The sequence below is a fragment of the Engraulis encrasicolus genome, chromosome 14, assembly GCF_034702125.1.
Source record: "Engraulis encrasicolus isolate BLACKSEA-1 chromosome 14, IST_EnEncr_1.0, whole genome shotgun sequence".
NCBI lineage: Eukaryota > Metazoa > Chordata > Actinopteri > Clupeiformes > Engraulidae > Engraulis > Engraulis encrasicolus.
This window is the reverse complement of record NC_085870.1, coordinates 20591059-20616231: the sequence shown is the minus strand read 5'-3', so window position 1 is coordinate 20616231 and position 25173 is coordinate 20591059. Positions and strand designations below refer to the sequence as shown.

The following is a 25173-nucleotide window of genomic DNA, read 5'->3' as shown; positions in this document are numbered from 1 at the left end:
TTGGAAGCATATTCTTAAAACTTGTCAAACACATGTAAAACACATGCTTTTTTGTGAACTACATCAGATGTCACCACCGTCAGGTTTTGTGACAAAAAACCCTCCAAATGCACCTCAGTGGAGGCTGGAGTATAAGTTTGCGTCACAATTATTACTAACATGTCTGGTAATGTTTCATTAACCAGCACAATTTAGTAAAATATGGAACAAGATGATGAGCGGAACAAAATCTGACGGTGGTGACATCTGACGGTGTGAGACAAAAAAACACTCTTTTACATATTGTGCATTTTTTGCTCACATTAGCCACTTCGTTTTCGCTCTGTTTCTTAGGGGCTTCATGACGCTTCTGAAAAAGTATATATAATTAACATTAATGTAACAATAATACTATTAAAACCCCCGACGGTGTTGACAGTTTATGGTTGGGACAGTACCAGTGTCCAAACAAATTATCAAATTGAGGAGAAATTAGTAAACTTACAGGAGCTTCAGTGATGGTGAAGTACTCAGTAGATCTAAAGGTTTGAAAAGGGGTCCTAAGTAATGACAATGACCTTGCGCATACCTGATTTTATTGTCTTTTTTTAAAAATCTGACGGTGGTGACTAATATGCTGGACACACTTTGAGCAATCAGAAAATAGTAGTAAATATTGCTTTACACGCACTATGTGCATATCTGCAGAACCACTTCAATATGGACTTTCACATCATGGTGATATTATTCAATAATATCAGTGATTTTTACATTTTAAGTCAATTGAAATGATGATGTCTGTCCTTGGGACAGCTGTTTTTACAGGGTGTGGGCAGGTTTATAGCCATGAAAAGTAATAAAATCACACTTAAATATTTCAAACGACTGTACAATTATGTAACAGACTCCTGTGTCTTTACCTGGATTCATTTTGTTCATGAAAATGTAGTTAATTTTCAACAGAATTGGCAGTTTATTGCAGAGACATGTTTTAGCCGCTTTCTCAAGAATCAGTGCCATGTCACATTGTCCTGATGTGTTGTCTCTCGCATTTGTATTGTCAATGTCAATGGGTGTGTTGTTTCCTCCCCTAGGTTGCATCAGAAACTTTCTGTTCCTTCTGTACAACTGGCCATCAGGTAAATAAAATACAGAAAAAGAGAACCCGTGTGTGAAGAAGTTTTATTCTGTACAGTGTGATATATGTTAAAAAGAGAAGCAGTGTGCGGAGAAGGTTTATTCTGTACAGTCAATGATCTAGTTAAAAAGAGAAGTAGTGTGTGCAGAAGTTCTATTATGTAAATTTTTAACTAAAATGACTAAGACTAAAATTGATTTTCGTCATTTAGACTAAAACTAAGACTAAATAGGGATGGCAATGACTAAATATGACTCAGACTAAAATTGATTTTCGTCATTGTGACTAAGACTAAATTTAAAAAGCTGACAAAATTAACACTGGTAAGAGCACAGTTTTGCTCAAAATTTTGCAATACACACAACATTATGGGTGACATATCAGAGTTCAAAAAGGAGAATTTCTTGGTGCGCGTGTAACTGTTGCATCTTTGACAGAGACAGCAAGTCTTTGTGATGTATCAAGAGCCACTCTATCCCAAGTCATGTCTGCATACCACCAAGAAGGATCTAACAGGATTAACTGTGGATGCAAGAGGAAGCTTCCACACTAAAATGACAGGACGTTTCTGTTATTTTGTCGAACCCCTATATATTTTTCTTTAATAAAACGATCTTGTGCGTTTCATTGCTTCGTGTGATTTGTGTTACCCTGGTGAATTTCAGTTTACCCTGGTGAATTTCAACCTGAGCAAATTAAAGCTGTACAATAAGCTAAAATATAATGTCCATATGTATATCAGCAAAAGAATATAAAAAAATGAGAGGCAGCTTGAAGGAATTCAGTCCACACTCATAATAGCAAAATCATATTTTATTGCGTATGTGATCAGGGCTCTAAACTAACGCCAGTCAATCAGCCAAATGCTGCTGAAATTTCATTTTGGCTGGTAGAAAAGACCACGTTACTAGGCACTTTGACCCATTTGTGAGAGTGGGTTTGACTAGTAAGATTAATATCTACAAGCCATTTTGGCTGGTGATGACATACTAATTTAGAGCCCTGTATGATACAGGCTGTACTGTATATGATGCATATCAATAATACACCAAGTCAATATAAACAGATGACTAAACAGATATAACAGATATAAGACAAAATAGACAGATGACTTCAGCCATCTAGCAAATTGAAGCTGGATGCAGTGATGGAAAAATCTTTTGTGGATCAGGGTTCCACACATACGAGAGGGGAGGTCATGGCAATTCTGATAAATGTATTCTCAGACTGAATGACAGTTCGCAACCTTAAACCAGAAGAATTGTATACTGGTCTTACCATACCATCATACCTATTTCATACAGAATTGAATTGAAGTCATGAATCAGTACAGTGTCACAGACCTACAACAATTGGAGTTGCATGAAGAGGATAAACATGTACTTTAAACAGTGCATAGCATAAATACCTTAAGAAAAGACATGACAACCAATAATGATGATGATGGTGGGGGTGGTCTGGGGACCACACTTTAAAAAAAACCCTGATATCAGACATAGGGCCATCACACCAAACTATGTCAACTGAAGTTATGGCGCAGAGGAAAACGGCGTCAGTTATAAGACATTTCATGGAGAAATAGGCTGGAATGCTGACAGGGACTGGTGGGGCAAAAATGGAACACAGATGCCATTATGACATTAAGTAAAGTGCTTCCTCTAAAGCTCAAGGTTTCTGGACACTGGTATTACAGGTAAAGTGCAAAGTTTCAGAAATATCAGTTTCTTGAAGAACACAACACAAAACAAGCATTCAGACTAATAAAGACATTGCAAATACAAAATTGATAAGAAATAATACAAAGTAAAAGATATAAAAAATATTATCCATCCTGTACATCTTGAACAAACTCTAGTTACTTAACATGATCAAATACCCAATAAAATAAATGAATGGTCCACATGATTATACCTCATTTAAAATTGTGAGAGAAAGAATAACATTACACTTTGCTTTCTTCCCAAGCAATTAACAGTTTCAGGTACACAGTACAATCCCTTGGAGCAAAGCTCTTTGCTCAAGATTATTTCAGTCGTAGATTAGGGTACAGGAAAGACCACTCACATTGATTCTACCTGTATGAGGTCCGAACCTGTGAACTCTCAGTTTAAAGTTCCCAACCATTAGGACAGAGCTGGCATGAGAGCCAGTTATTGGGCTTTTTTCCTTTCTTTTTTCTGTTCTTTGTTTGTTGTTTTTTGTCTTTTTTGGGGGGCTTTTTGACAGGAAAGTAATGGATGGATGGAGGGAGAGAGAGAGAGAGAGAGAGAGAGAGAGAGAGAGAGAGAGAGAGAGAGAGAGAGAGAGAGAGAGAGATTATCCAGGTTAGCCTTGAACCTGGACCCCCCCTCCCACATACACACACACACACACACACACACACACACACACACACACACACACACACACACACACACACACCTCCCTTTTAGACTTTCCAAAGCCTTTATCAGATAGGACAGTATAAGGTATGAGAGAGAGAGAGATGGGGTAGGGTTGGGAAATGACTCAGGCTGAACTCGAACCTGGGTCCCTGTAGGCGTACAGCCGGAGCATGGTATGGGTACACTGCACTCCTCCACAGACTCAGTGTCTGAGGAGGCTCCTGGCGCCTCTGTTCTGGCTTGCCCTCAGTGTCTGAGGAGGCTCCTGGCGCCTCTGTTCTGGCTTGCCCCTGGTTGCGGCCTCTGTACGTGGATGTTCCTTGCGTCCACCACACAGCCCTTGTCCTGGTAGTGAGCCAGCAGCCTCCTCCACAGGTGACTGCACCGCAGTAGGTACTGGTTTCCTGCAATGACAAGTTTTATTTTATAAATGTATCTGTCTGTCTGTCTATCTATCTATCTCTTTTTGGGAGTGGGGGGTGTTAATTGCGGACAAGGCAGTAAAGAGTGACAGAAAACAAGTGTGTCTGTGTGTGTGGTGTGTGACCTCAAGCTGGATTCAGTTCCCCAGGTATATTGCGTGGCGCCATAACCAACCAAGCTACAGTGCTCCAGACAGATTTTATTTTAATATAATTTCACAACTATAATTTCACAAAAAGATAGCAATAAATTCTGGGTTTACAGGCATACAGGCCTGACTAGCTCGTAGTTTCCTTGGGGATCAATAAAGTATCACTACTACTACTACTATGTACTAACCAAATTAGTAATACTATTCATTTTATTAAGACATGCAACAACTGTATGAGAAACTACTAGTTAAAAAATAATAAATAAGTGGGGGTGGGCAATATATCGAGATTTAAGATATATTGAGAAGGAGAAACATCTCAAAGTAGATTTTGGCGAATTTATCGAGATAAGTGATAAACTTTAAAAATTCTGAGATTGCCAGATGCAAATTCTCTTCCTCCGCACTGCTCTTGCACCAGCGCATGCTTCTGCCTTCCGTCTGTGACTCGGTTACCATAGCAATAATAGAAATACCAAAGAGAATGCTCCACGATTCCACTCCGTTACTTCGATTTGTCAAATTTCTGACTGCACACAGACCAGACAAGCTCGAAGCATGTACGTATATAAATGCCATGTGTACTTTTTTGTCTCTTTTAGGGGGAATTGAAAATGTTGAGATATATATTGTATATTGAGATATAGACAAAATATATCGAGATTTTTTTTCCCTCCATATCACCCAGCCCAACATAAATGCGACATTAACGCGCCATGTAAAAAAGAATAAAGATACGTACCGATGATGCAGAGGCCCTCTTGGGCACGGGTGATTCCCACATTAATCTGGTTGGGGTCCATTACAAAGCCCAGCCTCTTCATCATCCACGACTTGGTTGGCTTGGTGTCCAGCTCGGCAGCCGGACACGATCGCACCGTGGACAGGAGAACATACCTCCACTCACTTCCTGTTCATCAAAAAACACATGATGGGCACAGAGGGTTGCGTTAACCATGGGAAACAGTTGGAAATGTATTGCCTCCGCCAAGGAGGTTGTGTTTTCGGTCGCATTGGTTTGTCTGGTTTTTTTTTTCTGTCTGTCTGTCTGTCAGCAAAAAGTTTGAACGGATTTGGATGAAACTTTTTAAAGTTGTTGGAAATGACAAAGGAACATGTGATGACATTTTGGAGGTGATCCGGATCGTGATCAGGATTTTTTTTTAATGTAAGATTCTTCACCATTGTGGGATAGGGCCAATTTTGACATTCACGTTTCTAACTCCACAAAAAGAAGACAGAAAGAATTGAAAAAAAGAATAGGGTGTAACATACTCAATTGTTCTATCAAACAGCTTCCTTGGCAGAGGTCTGCACTCTCTGAGTGCATTTCTAGTTTAAGAAAGTTTAACAGTTCAGAAAACACATTAAAAGTTCAATAGGGCGCTAACAGTAGGACACTTGTCTACTAAGCAGCCAACCCGGGTTCGCCAACCCTTCTCTGTCTCCCTCTCCCAACTCGCTTCCTGTCACTACCTTCACTGTCCTATCTGGTATAAACTAATAAAGACTTGAAAAGTCCCCCCAAAAATCTTAAGCTTAATTATAGATTAACCAACTTAAAAATGTGTGATAACATTTTGTCACAGACTTGTAAGTCAATGCAACCTCAAACCTCCACACAGAATTTCAAATGTGCTCAACTTACAATCAAAAGTTCACACAACACATTTACATATGGTACATGGCCTACAAGTTGAATAAACTAAACGTCTTGCAGCAGGTTGCATTTTTTAAAAATAACTTGGGCCAAATTTTTACAGTGTTTTTACCTTGACTCTTCATGATGGTGCTGACGGTGATATTGGTGATATTGGGGATGCCTTTACCCCGCAGCAACTCAGTGATTTTGGCCACCTGTGCGTTGTAAGGTGTGAGGATGGCTATGTGCCCTGGATCTATTCCGGACCGCTGTACAAGCATCGATGCAATGTGGACCTAGGGTAGAAGTTGCCAAAAAAACACAAAGATATATGAGCAACAGAGGCATCCCAAAGGCAGGAGTAGAATAGACCACAGTGAGAGAATGCCTACTATCATCAGTAACCAATAATTATTGTATTCGTACCATAATTTTGTCCTCTCTACGTTCAAAAACACATATTGTAGGATCATTTAATTTTTCAGTCAGTTGACTTACCACAACCATTTGGTTCATGTACGACAATTTCTCCCCAAAAGCCCTCCAAACAATAATTTTGTGCTTTTTGTAAGATAGTTCAACATTTTCGATGGCAACACTGACTATTATAAAGGTGTGAAGACTTGATTTTGTTTCTCCAATTCAGTCACCAAACCATAAAAGTCTCAAGATTTCAAGATTTAAACTCAAAAGGAATTGTTGTTGGTTATAGCCTACAACTGCTAACTCATGTTGTTACCGTATGTATTATATTAAATGTATTACATCATCTTATTTATGTGCAAGTGTTATGTAAGTATCTGAAGCAAAAGGCTGATAATGCCATCAAACATTGATCGATTGAGTAAGTAATATATTTTCATTCATTCATTCATTCATTCATTCATTCATTCATTCATTCATTCATTCATTCATTCATTCATTCAGTCAGTCAGTCAGTCAGTCAGTCAGTCAGTCAGTCATTCAGTCATTCATACACTAATGTACAGCAGGTAATTATTTTGGCCAGCTAGTTAATTTGCTAGTCAGCTTCTGTGGTTAGCTGCTTAAGTGTTGTAGTTTCCATACCACTTGCTCAGCCTCCTGAAGGTTTGCCATTGAATTTTCATTCCCCCTCTCAGTGGATACCATCAGGCCAGCCTCCTTCCCTTCTACATGTCCAAATATGATGGAGGTTACATGCTGTGGGTCCTTCATCAGAACACTTGGTCTTGCATTGGGCCGTGGTCCCGTCTTCAGGTTGCCGTCATAAAACTCTTTAGAGGGAAACTCACAGATGTCCTCATGCTGGAAAAGAGTGCAAAGGGACAACGATGTTAGAGAAACCGAGATTTGATGCTGTACACACAGTTATGATTGAGCTGAGCAGCTGGGATCATATTTGCATGTGTAGGTGAGTAGGGAGCGTGTCTATGTTCCCACAGCCCATCGGTCCCACATCACCAAGACTTTTAACATTCATTTTTAGGCCCGTTGGCCCTACAGCCCATTGGTCCCACAGCATATTCCTGCTGCTTTATGTTCCCACATTTCTAAGAACTTATTCAAATTTAGGTCCTATGTTCCAAGGCCGGGAGAAAGGCACGTTCTCTTAGTTTACTCGGAAATGTGGAGAACATTGAGTTGTGGGACATAGGGCCTACTGGTATATTTACATAATTTATTTAAAATGAGGGAACCTGGAACATCAGGAATAAGCTGTGGGACTATTGGGCTGTGGGAACATAGGGCTGACCCCAGTGAGGGAGGATTGCTGCAGCAGGGCTGCTCTTTGGCTCTCCTCTGCTCTCCTCTAATGGCTGGTTTCAACAAAGATATTGGACATTGGACAATATTGAATCAAACCAAGATATTGGGTCTGAAAAAAAGACAAAATACCATGGCACTCTCGCCTATCAAATATAAAAGTGTTACAGAAACCAAACTCTGACACGTTTCGGCCTTCTGGCCGTTAGGGAGTCAAACCAAAGGTACTGGGCCAATTTTATCATGATGACTGTGGTCTGAACATTTTGACAAACGACTGGCCTATGTGCTTTTGACTTTATTACTACAGCCAATCAGCAGTCAGGATACACTGTCTCCCCTTCAGGGCAGAGAATACTTTTACATTTTACATTTACATTTTACAACATTGGGTGCGTTTACATGCAGTTCAGTATCCCGAATATGATTGGGATATTAAGTATCCCGAATTTGAGTTTGAGCACATTTCCTGACTTCAGTATCCAGGATAAGGCCGTAGTCGGGACTTTGAGCAATCGGGATATTCTAGGTGGAGTATTCCAACAGAAGTCGGGATACTGACGCATGTAAACCCCTTATCCCAGATACCGAGGCTTCCCATAGAACGCTGTCGCTGGTATCCAGGCTACACGCATTTGAGGAGAATTCTATAATGGTCAAGAATGTAGACCGGGATATAATGCTCTGCGCTCACAGAAACACCTTATCCCGAATATGACCATAACAGGGATATGCCTCATATTCGGGATACTGAACTGCATATTTAACGCACTCATTAGAATGTTCCAGTGAGTTGTAGAAGTCTGAATTCTAGATTTGCTATTGTAGCAGATTTATTTAAGCCACATGATCACATGATTCCAGAAATGCACACAATAGTTAATAGTCTTCATAAGGAAAAGGAACCCATGGAATAACTACATGATCTCGAAGGAATTGCGTCTATTTTCTCACGCAAACCAAGAACTGAGATTGCATCCAGATTAGGATGCATTCCCTTTGACACACATGCACAGTGGCCATGCAGCTGTCTGTGACAGGTTAGGTTTAGGGAAAGTTTTGGTCAGGGCACAAATGTAAAACTCATTGCATTACTGACAGGTTAAGTTTAGGGATGGTTTTGGGAAGGGCACAGCTAGACCAATCAGAAGCCTTCTATGTGCTCTAGACAACAGGGGAAGTGTTGGAATATAGACGCCATCTGGGATGATGGTTTGCATGAGAAATTGGAGACAATTCCTTATCAGGAGATTAGGCTCGAAAAATCATGGTGACCAATACTCATACAGCAGCTATGTAGTATCTACTAAACATCTCTGAAAAAAGAGAAGCTACTCACCATCCTGTACTGCATATCAAGCATCAGGGCTCTCTCCCTGTAGCGCTCAAAGATGGATTTGCTCATCCCTAACCTCTCCACAACATCAGACTTGACCACTGGCTTTAGCTGCTTGTGGTCACCAATTAGGACGATCTGGGGACAGGGAACATTTTCATCAAGTCAAGTCAAGTCGGTTTTATTGTCAATTTCTTTACGTGCACTGGTCATACAAAGAATTGAAATTACGTTTCTTACTTTCCCATGCAGACATAGACTTTAGGTATGGACATAGACAATTAGACATAGACAGTACACATACATTACACCTAAAGTACCTATACAAAACCTTCCAGATATATAAAGTGCAGACTGGGCAACAGCAGCCATACATAGAACATGTAATAAGAAGAGGTATTGTTGTGCATTTCCAGTTATGTCCTATCATTATCGTTAGCCCTCTCTCATCCCAATTCCAAGTTGCTTATGTTGGCTAAGTGGAATTGCATTGCTCAGCGTTCAGGTACAGCGTTGATCCTACAATAATTTGCGTCCCCGGCCAATGCCCCCTCTGCACTGTAGTACACTTTTAACAGCACTGTCTCAAACTGTAACAACAAAATGTATCGGAACCAACATGCAGAATGCACTTGTGTAAAATAAACTACTTCCACCTTTTTAAGGATCAGGCTGCTTGTACACACTGTACACACTCAAACACACACACACACTGAACCTACCTGCTCGGGCTGGTTAGCGACCAACGGTATCAAGGCCTCGGGCTCTGTTGCCATGGCGCACTCGTCGATGATGATCTGCTGGGGATCGAGTACCTTAAAGTTTGGGTGCGATGCCGCGGTGCAGGTACACAGGATGACGTCATGCCTTTCCAGCTCATACTTGCGAGCCTTTTGCAGAGTCTTTTTGTAGCTGTAATGTGATAAAAGAAAATAGGGAAGATCTTCAGAAGCCAAAGCTATGCTAAGAGCTACTTTGAAAAGGGAAGTGATTGTAGAAAGTGATCGTCCATATGCCACACTAAAACAACGAAAAAACAGTATTTACACTAAAACAATGATAATATACTATTTTAATTTAAATCGATATAATAAGATGTTGGCAACTGAGTACAGCAGGGCTCCCTCTCTTAAGAAAACAACTAGTTTAAACATTGATGTCCTCTAAGGTAAAGGTTGTCTCCTCTGGCATTTAATACAAGTAAAGAGATGAACCGAAACTAAAGAATGCCTTACAGCTCAATTTCCTCTTCAGCAAGGGTGTCTTTTTGCTTTATTCGGAGGTCAAAGGCTCGTATCTTCGCCGAGTGTGGATTGTGTGGCCCTCGCATCACATGATGCAAAGTTATGGACCTACAAAAGGGAGCAACAGAATGGAGGTAAGTAGTACACACTGCAAATATAATCATTTACCTGTAACTAGCTAAATGCTCCATCACCATTCACTGGATCCATGGTTGTCTACTGCTGTAGCATATGAGATAAGAGTGCAACGTTACGGAAATGTACTGTAATGTATAATGTTCACCTTCTCTGTAGACAGGTGTTGCCTCTTTAGGCAAACAGGTAGTAGCACACGCTTAAAAGGCAAAAGATGCTTGTATGTGGCACCATGGATGCTTGTATTTTGCACCATGGACTAGTATGTTTGGAGGAAGGTTTAAACTTTCCTGACTGGGAGAAAATGATAACACATTAGGTGAATCAATGCTACATGTTTCCTAAGCCCTGAGTCAAGCTATTGCTGGATTTACTAGCCACGTTGTACAGTAAGGTCTTGTTTGAGAAATGCATACAGTACTATGCCCTCTCACTGGCCCTTACAACATCTCTTGAAATTCACATCATCTATATCTATAGATATAAGTTCAGTCCACCATTTGCCAACTCGATTTAAACGCAACTTAACCAGGCCAAGAGCTTTTTAGTCATGAATCTAGCCATACAAATCAGGCTCAGGGCTACCCTCTCACCTGAGCTCAGCGTTGGGTTTCCCCTCTCTCTGTGAGTGGCGCGAGAGCTTTAGAAGGCTTCCAGGATATGGGTACTCCAGCATCTCCATCTGTTCACTGTAGACTCTCAGCGGTTTGAGCACAGCAGTCAGTTTCACCAGCTGACCTTTATGGACATACAGTAGATGGAGTAAGTAAACCGTAACAATACTGTATGCTACTTCCAAGAATGTGAATCAAACTCTTGCCAATAACGACAGCTTAGTAATATGCAATAACATAGTATAATATTATAAAGTAAAAATGAATGCAATGAAATAGAGTGTGCGTAAAATCAAACAGAAAAGATAACTATTTCTACAACAAAATGTATTGTATTTTAGGGTTTTTAAAAAATAAACAAAGTAAAAGCATTTTTTTTACCTGCAACAACATCAACAGATTTATTGGAAGGGCCACAGTACAGAATACATTTCTTCTTCGATGGCTCGTCACTTTCCGTTTTCTGCTTCATTGGTGCTGTTTTCTGACTGTGTTTAAAGAACCAATAAACAACGTGGACTCCCACAACAGTTTTTCCAGTTCCTGTGGAGAACAATCAAAGACATTTTTAAAAGAATGTTTATTGGCTTTGCATTTGCATTATCTTGTGATGTATGTGATGTTTCCTTTTTTTTCAAACATTTCTTTATTAAGTATTTTTATATATAACACACAACATCACGAACCCACACCCACCCCAAACCCAAGGCACACACACAAAAACAAAAATAAACATAATAATAAAAAGAAAGGGGAAAAAAACACAATAACCATCATCATTATCCCAACAACCAAAAATCACCTACAGTACAACAAAACAAATTCTCATCTAAACTCCCACAGTATCCCAGCCCTCTACTTCAATTTCATTATCCCTTAGGAAATCATAAAACATGTACCAAATATTACAAAATGTGTCTAATTTCCCCTTTAAAGTATAACTAATTCTCTTTAATGCAAAATAAAAACAAATTCCCTTAAGCCATTGTGCCAACACACGTTTGTGATGTTTCCATTACCTGGAGGGCCTTGTATAAGTGTAAAGCCGTTCCTCAAGGTTTCCCTTATGGCTCTTGTCTGACTTCTGTTCAAAGGTGGAAATCCAAGGGCGTGGTGGTTCTCCATAACATAAGTCCCATTTAGTCCTCCGATGGTCTTGATGTCTGTGAAATAAACCAACATGAAACCAACATGATATTAATATTCTAGACTTGGCTATGTGATTTTTTATTACCTGTCTAGGTTAAAGAACTAAGCAGGTTTATGTACTATATAACACATTTCATACACTTAACAGGAACTCAGTGTGTACTTAACACACTGACAATAAACAAACGTAGCCCCTTAATGCACGCCATACCTCCTGGCACGCTGTAATAGACATTGAAAGTTAACTACTATAGTACTAAACTACTATGACAGTGCACAGGGCCTTTAGTATTACATTATGACTTGTTCATTGCCATCCTGGTAACAGCTAATTTATAATGTCTTGTCTTAAGGGGTTAAAGCTTTGTTTTGTGATGAGTTATACAGTATACTCACTATCAAAATGTAAGCCTCTATTAATGGCAATACTCTTCACCAAATTGTTTGCCTTGGTAAGCTTTTCCACAGCACTCTCCTTTCTCCTAAGAGGCAAAAACAAGCAAATAAAAAATATGTCAACCCAGACAATTTAGAGGAATTAACTGAATTCTGTGATTTGAATTTTTGAACATGCGAAACTTACACATCTGGGAGGAGTTTAGGAATCAGTTCAACAGTGAATCTTGTGTTCTCTGCAAAGATTCGATTTGGTCTGTTGGTCGAAGTCAAGTGATTAATGCGGAATCTGACCTCCTTGGTCTTGTCATCATCATCATACTCTTTGACGGACGTTGTTACACCATGGGCAACCCAGATGACATTGGTCATACTTGTGAGGTCTCGATATTTACATCCAGTCAGCTCATTCCTTATCTCTGGTAGGAAATCATTCTCATTTCGTCTCATTCTGATGCACAGGAAACAATTGCTGAAGTCACAGTCCAGACACCACTGCTTCCTCTTCTCATCCGGTATTTTAAATAATCCAGTCAGGTCCTGATCTCGTTGAGCACGTTTCCATGTAAGCTCCACATCTTCCAAGACAATGCTTTCGTTTTCTGCAACTGCACTGCATGCAGATTCCATTTCGCACAGAGGCCCCCATATTTTTTGGTAGTCATTGTATGTGGGGTACGCATTCTTGGAGGCACGGAGAGCATATTTGGAGAAACATTCAATTGGGTCTTTTCCGTGCTCCAGGCAAATCTCAAGACCACTATTCACAACCAAGAGCTGCACGGCTGGAACCAGTAGACCCCTCACGGTGTCTGTCCCAAGTTGCACTTCAATCGTGTCACCGGGCTTGAGATGCAGTGCCAAATCGACAAAATGTTTCTGAATTTCTTCTGGTTTACTGTACTTTGCCATGTCTCCAGCTAGGTCTGTGGAGCCAAACGTTCCACCAATCTGTACTTCGGCGGTGATTTGTGGGAGATACTCAAGTAAATCCTGCCAGTTCTCTGTCCGGATGCAAGACAACAACTCCTGCCATCCCTGTCCTGACACCTGCGTAGTCAGAACATCTGGAGCTTGTTGTTCCAGTTCAGAGTGAATGTCGTCACGGGTAAAAGAGTAAACCCTTCGACTCCATTTGAGAACCAAAGAGCCTGTGTGCACATCTGGTTGGTCTGCTAACTGAAGGTCTCTGTACATGATGGGTACATCGTTATACATCGACTGTCGCAGCAATGGGAATGATATCCGGAAACTGCTGCTGTTGCGAGGGATATCAGTGACAAAGGCGATCTTTCTTGCGCCCTTTGATTGTAATTCAGAAGCAAAGTGAAGGCTGTGGGAGTCTCTGTCGTACTTGGACTGCTTGTAATTGTTAAGAGTGAAGATCACGCATGCCTGGTCAATTTCAATAGGTGTGTAAGGGATCTTTTTGTTTTCGAGAACAGAATGGAGAACCCTTTGAGCGATGACGTCCACATAGCGGCGGATTGGTGACGATGCCCAGCTGTAGCAGTCTAGGTCAAGGTCAAAGTGCCCTACCCTTGAGGAGTGAGATGAGTTGGAACGCAGGACATAGCTCCTCTGAACAAGCTTCCGAAAAGCACGGATAATGGGCAACAACTGTGGGTGTACATCATCGGTTGTGATCAGATCAACAATTCTGTTGATGTCTCTCTCCTTGGCTGCTGTTTGAATATTCTCAAGAAGTGATGTAAGTACCGAAAAGGTGCCTTCATGTTCTTGTTGCATCATGTTCACTGCATTTCTGTTAGCTTCAGGGAGGGTCACTATATCAGCCTCATTTCTGAGGAGGTGAGACAGATGAATGGAGAGAGGGATCCATGAGCTGCATTGGGCCCGTAACTGCTGAAGGTCATCTGCTTTTGGCCCTTCTTGGCACCTCAGTGGCGTACAGGACTTAGACGTCTCATTGTTCAGCAGTATCTGGGCAACACTGTGGTTGAAGAGAACCATAAGCTCCTCCACCACTCTGTGAGAAAGACGGCTGCCAACTATTGAGTCCTCATCTGGGGACTTGTAGCACCAGTCATCCACTTTTCGGTCCTTGCGGTGAGCCTCTGTGAAGCGGGATGCAATAATCAGGCAGCCTTCCAAGGTGTCAGAGCACATGTCTCGCCTTGCGCCATTGGTCCCTGAATTATGAAGGATTTCCTCTGCTTCTTCATAGGACAATTTTCTGTCTGAGGAAATCACTGAAAGGTGAAAAGTGGATGACTTTATGCGGTATGACATCTTATCAACGACTACCATGAGTGACACAGCATGTCGATCACTTCCAGGAAGCAGGCTGAAAAATTCTTCACTCAGCTCTTTTGGAAATATGTACGCTGGTGTGGTACCAGGAGCAGGTCGGTAGAACGTGGTTCCTTGCTGCTTAGCATAGTCATCCAATCTGCTGTCTTTGACCACAAAGTGAGCAACATCTGCTATGTGAATCCCTATTTCGTAATCTTGCCCTAGATCTCTAACACTAATGGCATCATCAAGGTCTTGTGAGTGTGCAGGATCTATGGTAAATGTTATGATGTTGCGGAAATCCTTGCGACCATCTTGGGAGAGCCGCTCCTGAAGTGCTTGCATTTCATTGTCATCAAGTGAAGGACTCTGATCTGACAGCTGATATTCCAGGTCTAGTACTTCAAGGCCAGCCTCCAATGATGTCACTCTTGGGATGACTTTCACAACGATGCCTAGAGGATAGAAACAATCCTTTCGCCACTGCAGTACTTGTACAACAAAAAGGTAATTTCTCTTTGATTCCTCATTAATTTTCAGAAAATTCACCCCTCTGTCTGGGTCTCGTATCGCGATATAATTTTGTTTGTCTTTCCAAAATGGAGTGTATATTTTGGAGACACACTTATTTATTGGGGTCATCACTTGGTAATCAGTTTTTTCGATAGTGCACACATACTTCCTGTTGGAAAAAGAAGATCCCACCACTGCATGTACTCTTCCAACAACGGCTGAGCTTTCTTCATTCACCTCCACGAGCACCTCATCACCATGAAAACAACCGCGAATATTTTCCCGTCCGCTGATTTTGATCCTTGAAGTTGGTTCATCCAGTGGTATGGCATGGCCAGAGTCGTATCTGTCCATCACAATCTTGCAGCGTTTGTAGTCATGTCCGGTTGGAATCTTGTTCTCTTCATCGTTCGGCTGGAGGAATGCAGGTTCCTGTTGGACCACGTGGTGCTTCTCCTCACTTTCATCAGACGTCTGGTCAATATGGTCATTTCTGATTATATCCACCAAGCCTTCCTCCGTTACGTTCACTTTCACGTCTTTACTTTCGTCAAGGAGTTCTTGAAGAATAAAGTCAATAACGTCAGGTGTATCTGATATTGTCGAATCAGTATCGCTGCTATCCTCTTCCTGTGCCCGGACAAATCTCGAGATCTCCCTGATCTCGTCCTTCAGAAAAGACTGGGTCAGATACTCGGGTCGGGCACCCTGCTTCTCGATGCAGTGTTCTACATAACACCTCCATGTTCTGGAGCATTTCCCGAAGTAGCAGAGAGCTGCAGCGTCTCCTACTACTATCACCTGAGACTGGGCTCTGGTCATGGCCGTATTCAGGACACGGGCATCATTGAAGAACTCCAGGCAGTTAGACGTGAAAGGTTTCATAGTATCTTTGGTGTGGACTGTAACAAGGATGATCACTCGATATTGTTTACCTATGACAGAAAAAGGATCTTTGATTAGTTTCTAACATTGCTAACATTCACTTCTACACTCAAATGAAATCTCCCAGAAATTACATACCTTGAACGTTCTCTGCATTCTCCACTGTGACACTGCGCAAGTTTACATTTCTCAAAGCTGACCTGAGGTGGCGCACCTGTTATGTATTTAAAAGAACAAGATGAATGCTGATTTTTTGTTTGACATTTTTTTTTGTTTTTAAGATATGATTCTATTGTTAATGCGTCTAAGAATATAAATGATAAACTACTGAAAGTTTGTGCCATACCTGAGTGCCTTGAGAGAGAATGCAGATGTCGGAGGCAAAGTGTTGAGTGTCTTGAGAGGAATTGCCGATGTCAGAAACATCCACTCCAACTTTCCACTCCTCAGGCCAGTTACAGAGAAGCTCAAGAACAATCTCAACCACATTTGAAACCTGTTCAGGGTTGTACCAAGACATGGTTGTTGTGTCTAGATGACACTCGCCACGAACATGACTGAACATCAAGGGGTACTGTTTAGGATGAGCGGCAACATTTCCTCTGGCCTTGATGACCGTTTCCCCTTTTACGTAGAAGCAAGAAGACACAAAGTCCACAATCTCTTTGGTGGAGCGGTAATTCTCGTTAAAAATGATCTTGCTTTGCCCAGCCTTGCCGCTCTTTTCCGACTGGTAGGCATGAAAGAGACGGTTGAGCAGGGTGTGGTCTGAGCGCTTGTCGTCATCCACGGAGAACAGCTTGGGCCCCATCTGCATGTGATCTCCAGCCAGGACTACTCGCGTGGCAGGACCTGCCAGCCCAACCGCCATCAGCGCCTCGCACTCCAGCATCTGGGAGGCCTCGTCTATCATGATGTGGCTGAAGTAGTCTTCTGGGAGGTTCAGGTCCTTGAGAAGGCGAGCCACACCAGTGGTCGTGATGAGGATTCTTGTGCCATCCACTGTTTCTCTGCTGGGGAGTATGAAGGAATGCAGGTCGTCTGTTAGCAGGCAGTAGGCCTTTGTTATGGGATCGGTGCTCCACGGAGATGCTTCCTGTGCTTTTATTCTGAGGGGCTTGACGTTAAGGTCTCCAGACGATCTGTATTTGTGGAAATGATCCTTCACATAGAGATCAGCAGAGCTGGAGAGGAGACAAAGCAAACAAATTAAGACAATTTAATGTGCAATATCATATTTAGGATTATTTATATATATATTTTTTCAACCCCTGATTACAGGTTTGGTATTACAGTACTAGAAAGCCAATGGTCAAATATCCTGTAATGTTATAATTTTTGTGGTGATTGGGTCTTCAATATTACAGTGAACAGCGAAGTGAATGGTGTGCACTAATCACATACTATGTACATGGCGCAGCACTGGAGGACTGTGGATGAAACTGAATTGCCAACAAGCTAGCTGGACATCACTGTACCTGTTTGTGTGTGTGCAGATTAAGACTCTGTTGCGGTCTTCCTTCATTAGCTCTACAGCTGCGGCAGCAAGAGTTCGTGTTTTTCCGGTTCCAAAGGGCCCATATATCAAGAGTGGCGCCACACTGGTATTGCTGCCCTCAGTGCGTCCAAGGATGATGGCCATTGCTGCTTGTTGCTTCTCATTGAGGTCCTTCAGGTACTGCTGGCGCTTTTCACTGGGGAGTTTGTTTGAATACACTGGAACACACGTGGATCTAAAATCTGGCAGTACGTGATGGAAGTCTGGGAGAAGATTGACGGCCTTGTGCATCTCACAGAACCAGAGGCGATTCAGCTGGAACTGCACCTCCATCTCGCGCGTCTGATCATTGACAAGGCCGAGGTCGGCGCAGCACCGGCTTGACAGCTGCAGGTGTATGCTTTTCTCACTGGCTGTGTCTGGAAGGATGCGAGCTTCGTACACCGCTCGCCTCTGGTCGCCGGTGCTGGTCATCTCCCCAACAAGCACAGACTCCACCCGTCTCCTCAGCATCACACCCTCTGGAGTGTCTGGAGTCAGTGCATGAGAGGTCTCCAGGGCACCAAAAAGTTCCCCGTCTCGAGCTATTTTTAGGCCAAATGTCTTGTCACACAAAGTTTTGGAGAATTTTATGGCTCCGCGAACATTAAGCCTGTATAAACACAATTACACAGACTGAGAAAGCTGACACTTAAGGAAACATTTTGGTCAAAAACATCATTATTATTTATTTATTATTAAAAATATATATTTTTTAAAACAAACCTAGGCTCTAGACTACTAACTATACCTGCAAACTATGTCTTCTTCAGCAAGTTCCTCTTGGTAAAGGAAGTTGTGCATTTGGTCCCTGTAGTTTGCACTGGTAATGGGATCCAGGTCATCAAACAGCTGATCATAATGGCGGTTTATTTCAGGGCGCCTAAACTCGCTCAGAAGTATTTCTTCTGCTTCAGTGCGGTCCAAGCATGGGACGATGACCCTGTCACCTCGGTTCCAAAGTCTCGGTTCCACCCGATCTGGAGGCAAGAACCTTGTTGAGGCTGGGTGTTCGTCACAGATATCTGGTAGGGGTCTGGGGGATGGTTCCACGCCAACTCTGACTTGATGTACGTCACAGATCTCCGGTAGGCCAACTCTGACCTGGAGTTTGCACAGGAGAACTGGCCGAGTGTCAAAGTCAAACACTAGCCACTGTTCAAACACGCCAGGGTGGAGGGATACGAAGGACACCTTCATTTCATATGTTGGGTTGTTGTTGTGATCGCCATGACTGAGGTACCACTCACCCCTGGAGTAGGTGAGATTTTCCTTGCTGTCTTCACCTAATGTGAATGAACAACCAGGCTCCTGTTTAAGCAGTGCAGTCACAGCTAAAGCTCTCTGGAAAAGGAACAAAATTTCACTTTGTAGGCTGACCCAAGTGCGATAACAAAATACGTAGTATACTGTACATTGTCATATCTTTGAAATGAAAGTGTAATAACTTACCTCAGAAATAACAGTAAATGTCCACGTCAAGGGAACATTCTCTTTCACACATGTGTACAGGTCGCTATCACAGGTAACTGTAGCACCAGAGAATTTCTCAGATATCTGCCAAATAAGACAAGTGCTTACTATTACTATGGGAGGGATCAAGGAGAGGTCAATACATTTAGATAAGGGGCAGAGGAACCTTTTTCCTTCGGGGGGCCTCTTCAAATTCCTCCAAGGGCCGTAAAAGTCCTCCGAGGGCCGTACTATGAACATTATCCTGGATTTCCCCCTGCACTTTAGGCCTGTATTGAAGGCAATCACCTTTAAAACAGGCCCCACCTTCTCTAGGTCCCCTGAATATAGTTTAATTGTATTGCAAATGTAATTTCTAAGATTCCTTTACAAAATTTGTCACATTTCATGCAAAGCTTAACATTGAAATTATATCGGTTCCGGATAAAACTGCCTCAAGGTTCCCCACCCCTGCCAAACATAGCTTCACATATGTACATGCTCACGCAGATGCAGCATAAAGTTAAGGCTCCTCTCTGCAGAAAGGGAAATGACAGCGGTCCCCTTTAGACAACAAAGTCTCTGGGTTTTATCATAGGTCTGCAGGGTAGCACTGTAATATTACTGAATATTCAGCTCATACAGATCATCATAATTAGCAGCTATACACTACATTATGTTACACTATTCACTTATGTAAATGGCCAGCCTCTTACTGCAGCTGCGGTCGCCGGCGACACTATTCACTTGCTGAAAATGCTTAACTACATCATAACAACATTGCTATGACATTACAGAGAGCCATACTGCCCTACAATATCAGAACGCAGTATCTTGAAAATGGTCGAAAATGGGTTTAGACCGGAAATTGGCTTTAAAATACCTTTACATTTTTTTGGTCCAACTTGGTCCCGTTTCAGAAAAAAACGCTAAAAACTGATTATACTGCGCTTTTTGGTTTTAGGAGGTTACGTCGTACTAGCCAAGAACGCAGTATAATGCGCATTATACTGCACTTCTCCATTGACACCGTGGTTTTGGTGTAGACAGTAATACCACAACAGAACGCAGTATAATGATTTTTCAGCTAAAAAGTAATGAGAATGTTGTTTTTTTTTGTTTTTTTCTTGTGTGCATAAATTTCCACCATAAAAAAGTATTATATGGAAGTGTCATCACCGCTTTACCTCCAACACAGTTGCGTGGCCAGAAAGGAAACTGATTTCTCAGTTTGCCATTTTGAATTATACTGCGTTCTGAAATTGTAGGGCAGTATAGTGCTATGCTAAGGGGTTAAGAAGCTCCTGTAGGACATAACTCAACAAACTAAGTGTTACATTAATTTGACAATGGACCCCTGCACCTCCTGCAGACAGTGTTGAGTCACATCTGTAATACCAGAGAGAGTAGAGAGAGAGGTTCCATTGACCCATTGTTTCCTGGTTCTATTACTGGGGGGGAAATCCCCCTTTAGGCAGACCTAGGCAGACCTGAGGACTGTTCTATTCAATGCTAGGAGCATTATGACACGCCCCTTTAGGCAGACCGGAACCTGGTCATGTTAGGTGCCCACAGAAACCTATTATGTTGGCATATCTCTATACTTAAAGAATCTCTGGTAATACTGTAGTGATATACAGTAGTACAATAAATCTCAGCTACATGGTTTGTTTTCAGAAAGAAAACCCCCTTACCTCAACCTAAACAGCCCACACATACAAAAAGCAGTGTGACTAAAAGAAGAAGATGGAAGATGGAATAAATATACAGAAGTTGATTTTAATCTCTACTATTATCTCTCTATTAATACTGTAATAAGTATGATAATAATGCATAACACTCTCTATGTGGTGGAGTTGGGCGCTACTCCTGTACTCCTCATACCACACCGTACGTACATACTGTAATAAGTATGGTAATGCATAACGTAACACTCACAATGTGGTGGAGTTGGGCGCTACTCCTGTTCTCCTCTAGCAGCCTTACTTACATACACCGCACCGTACATACTGTAATAATAAGAATGGTATGCATAACATAACACTCACAATGTGGGGGCCCTGCCATGGCCAACCGGTAGGGCACTCACCTGCCATGCGGCTGACCCGGGTCCTTTGCCGACCCCTCCCCGTCTCTCTCCCCATTCGCTTCCTGTCCACCTCTCACACTGTCCTGTCAAATAAAGTCGAAAAAAACCCCACTCACGATGTGATGGGGTTGGGAGCTGCTCCTGTACTCCTCCAGCAGGCGGTCCTGGTAGGACAGCAGCTCCTGCTCCTCGGCCACCTTGGCCTTCCTCCTGGACGCCTTGGCTCTCCTCCGCCACTCCTGCAGCTCCTCCGCCGAATGGGCCTGCATGCAGCGGTCTCCGTGCTCGCACGTGCCAGCTCTGTGGAGCAAGAGTCCAATCAACTATCTTTTTTTTTTTTTTTTTAAGCCAATTTTATGTCAGCCTGTATACATATGTCATCATAGCAGGAAACATTGTTATTTTTTATTTTTGGCACAGTTATATTTTTGGTTACAGTGATCCTTTTCGATCAGTTTTTTTTTAAATCATGTGAGCAATTCAGATTTTATGTTTCATTGATATTGAGTCTTTCATTATTATTTATTCTATGTTTTAGCAATGGCAATCTAAAATGACTGAAACTGCTATAAACATGCAATTTGATTAGATGTTTTGACATGACTTTTAACTGTCTTGGTGTAGCATGCTTCTACGTACCTTGGACACATTTGGAAGGAATGGTATGTCTCGGGTGGGTCTCTGTATTTTGGCTCCATTAACTCGTCCTCAAATATGTGTCTCCTGTGTTCACTGGTGAAGCAGTGGTTCATGTACTCTTCCTCGGAACGAAACTTGTGGCGACACACCTTGCAGTAGTGTACCTCATGCTTCCCTGACTTCTCTGACCCCGGTGGCATGGAGTTCGCCCGTGGTCGCTGCGACGCCTGTGTATCTTTTCTTGTCAGAAGTCTGGAGCGATCCTGGCCCTTGCTTTCCTCTGTCCAGACGGCCATTTCCACAGCGCTGTGAGCGAACCAGCAGCGGCGGCGCCCGTGCCAGCAGGTTTGCCCCCCCATCACGTACTTGCAGTAGTGCCACTGTGAGTAGGGTTTGTTGGGCCGCGGCCTGATCTCGTGGAATTCCACATTCTTTTCCTGACTCCTCTGAGAGAACACCAGGATGGGTTTCCAGGGATGCTCAGAGGTGCAACATGGCGTTTGCTTGGATGAATTGCCATATTGACACTCGGATATTCTTTGGGGTGTGTTATGGAGGCAGGTCTCGCACAGTTCCAAGAAATAACCAGGATACTGCCTCAAGATTGTGTCTGTGCCTCCAGCGCAATCTTCAGGCTTGGGCGAATGCTTTGGCACCCCATCTAGCCTTTTGATGAGCTCACTGAGCTCTATTGTCCAGTATTTTAAGAAGTTCCACACCGCCGCTTCCTCAGAGCTCCTTGCAAACGAACAGTGTCTACCATGGGACCTGCAACCAGATCCTTCCACGAAATTCCAGCACTGCACATATTTCACTGGCCTTGGAAGGAAGCCAGGCAGTGGGTTAACCGGCCTCCATCTGTCTTGACCTATTGTCCTCACCAGCAAGATGTTTCTCCGGCACTGGTGTGGGTTTGCAGCAAGACAGAACGTGATCTCGGCTTTTTGCCGGCAGCACGACTTACAGGCCACATGCAGTTCGTGAGTTCTGAGAAGGGACGACAGGTCAACGGGCCTGGATGGCCCTCCTGGTGCTGCCATTCTGTTACAGCATTGGGTCCTACGGTGCGCAGAACAAAAACAAATTGTTAGTTGGTTGATTGCTTACTTAATGTCCTCCTGTGTAATTGCAATCCTGTCAACTACTAAAGTTGGCAAAAATTAGAGAGCACATGAAACGCGTTGAAAAGTGGAAGAGCTGTGGCAAAGGCACTGTTGAACCATGTCATTTAAAAAAAAAAAAAAGTGTTGAGAAGACACTAAAGGGCTTGAAGCGCTCAGGAGACTTTGCAAACAATATTACTCAGGTGCTCATATGTACCGGGTGAAGTGTAAGTCCAAAAAAGAAAGGAAAAAGCAGAGGCACTCTGAGATTTGAGAAAAATATTAAAAGCCTTTAATTTAACATGGCAATTCTGTGTAAAAACACATGGGCCTACGCGTTGCGGCCATACTGGCCTTCATCAGGTCATCAATAAAAAAGTGTGTTTGCTGTACATGTAGCTACTGTGACAGTTTGCTGCTCTCTTCCTTCCTTTGAGTGCGACCTCCAGACTTTCTGATATGGTATTAAGCTCTATATTCCAAGCCAAAGCCACCACACAACTAAAGCCACCTTGAAAGGTGCAGGCCCTCTTTTTGAACACATTGCTGCCCTCTTCCCTAAACACAACAATTTACAACAACCATAGGCCAACTTGCCATACAAAATATCTTTGTCTTAGTAAACAACTGTGAACGTTTGATATCTCCCTACATAGTACCCTTGTCTCCCTTTGGGAAAATGAACGGGGAATCTCTAAATTTGACCTTGAAAAAAGTCTGATTTTTAACATGTCACTAAAATTCACCTAGCGTTTACAACAACAAAAAAAGATTACTAGGCCGACAGCAATTTGTCCCGTGTCAAACGTTAGATTGACTGGGCTTGGCCTACTTGTGTTATAATAAAAACGTGACACACGGTGGCACTGTGGAGCTACACTTGAACATCTTGTGGAAATTACAGTTATGGGACACAAGATGGCGTTGTTGATAATAATGATGGGAGTCTATTATATCTGTAGTAACCCACCAGTTTTCTCATCCTCTGCAGGCTTTTGAGCATTATTCAAGGGCTAGATTAGGTCTTCAATTAAAGAAGAACAACAAATCGAAACAAAACAAACAAAAACCAGATTAAACTTCTTTAGGCTATAGGCCAGTCTAATACCCTACTTTGTTGCTTTACTTTCTAAAGTAAAGTTGTTAGATGAGCTAGCCTAGGCATACTACGGAAACATTACACCTGTTGGCTGAAGGATGCTTACGAGAAGTGCCTAAATAGGCGATGCTGTAGAACTATATGGCAACATCCATAATGGCGATTTTGCGTGAATAACTTCAGTAGGGCCTAATTTGCGAATTTAATTGTAGGCTATAAAGACTGCAATGACACTAGGTACAGTGATTTAATGTTAATCATAATGTTCACCCTAATGCAGCCTATGCGCAGCGTGCAACCTAGTCTGAATGCCAATTAATAGGATCCAACGCAAGCATAGAATGTTATTACTCACCCCTTTGGGAAAACGCGTTAACCTCAGATGAAAATGAGTTGATGTCGCTGGGTCTCGAATTAGCCTACTGTGCATTGTGGTCGTCAACACACGTTTGACAAGAATTTAAAGGGCTCTGATCAGATGACTTCCTTGGTAACGATGCCTCGCCTGTCCTATGTTTCTGTTTAGGGCGAAAACGAAACTTATCTCCGTCGGCTGAGTGTAGCCCCGGCTAGGCTCCCTATCATAAGGTAATATAGAGTGACGTTGGAAAACAACCTCGGTTTCACCAAGCGCGTGGACGCAACTGCAATTAGGTTTATTGTTTTGGCAATTGGCACAGGCAATTGTTTTGAATATGAACAGTTTCGAAATTGTGACTCATCTCTATAACGCATCTACAAAAGGTGAACGCCTAGCCCTCAAGATTAACTGTCTATGAATAATAGTGTTTATGACATTAGGTCCTATATGACTAGATTGCAGTTTTTCTTAACATATTATTGCTGTTTCTATTATTAGACATTATTTCAAGTACAAACAGATGGTAATGTTACAGTTGTTCTTTAATCTTGTTCCATTTGGGGCATAGGCCTAAAATAAAATGAGAGGGTAGGTAGGAAATTAATATAGCCTACAATAGAATTACAATGAACAAAAGTAGGCTAGCATATTGAAATATAGGCCTACAGATCATTCTGGCAAAGGTGCCCATATAAACATCAATTAATGTTGACCTATATGTTAGAATGAAGGCTACAACTAAAATCTTATGCCAGAGCATATGACTCTGTGGCCCACCCCAGTCTACCTAACATCCTCTTTTAAAGACCATACATATGTGTCTCAAACATTTGGCAATTATTACAAATGTAATTTGTGTTGGTTTCATTATGAGTTATCAGTTGTACACGTAGGCCTGTCAT

The 25173-nt window shown here is 42.2% G+C and overlaps 1 protein-coding gene across 1 annotated transcript; it reads right to left on the bottom strand.

The window, feature by feature from the left end:
• Nucleotides 1-1936: 1936 nt before the first annotated feature.
• helz2a (helicase with zinc finger 2a) lies at nucleotides 1937-24406 on the bottom strand. Its single transcript, XM_063215165.1, has 20 exons — nucleotides 24266-24406; nucleotides 21709-22767; nucleotides 21186-21369; nucleotides 18981-19085; nucleotides 18280-18872; nucleotides 17470-18141; nucleotides 16338-17175; nucleotides 16130-16205; nucleotides 12525-16041; nucleotides 12338-12423; nucleotides 11812-11955; nucleotides 11174-11335; nucleotides 10772-10916; nucleotides 10035-10151; nucleotides 9522-9711; nucleotides 8803-8937; nucleotides 6786-7004; nucleotides 5848-6013; nucleotides 4818-4985; nucleotides 1937-3905 (listed from the first exon to the last, which is right to left on the bottom strand). Exons 2-20 carry the CDS (start codon nucleotides 22746-22748, stop codon nucleotides 3748-3750), a joined length of 8715 nt encoding a protein of 2904 aa, XP_063071235.1. The 5' UTR covers nucleotides 22749-22767; nucleotides 24266-24406; the 3' UTR covers nucleotides 1937-3747.
• Between the last annotated feature and the right edge of the window lie 767 nt (nucleotides 24407-25173).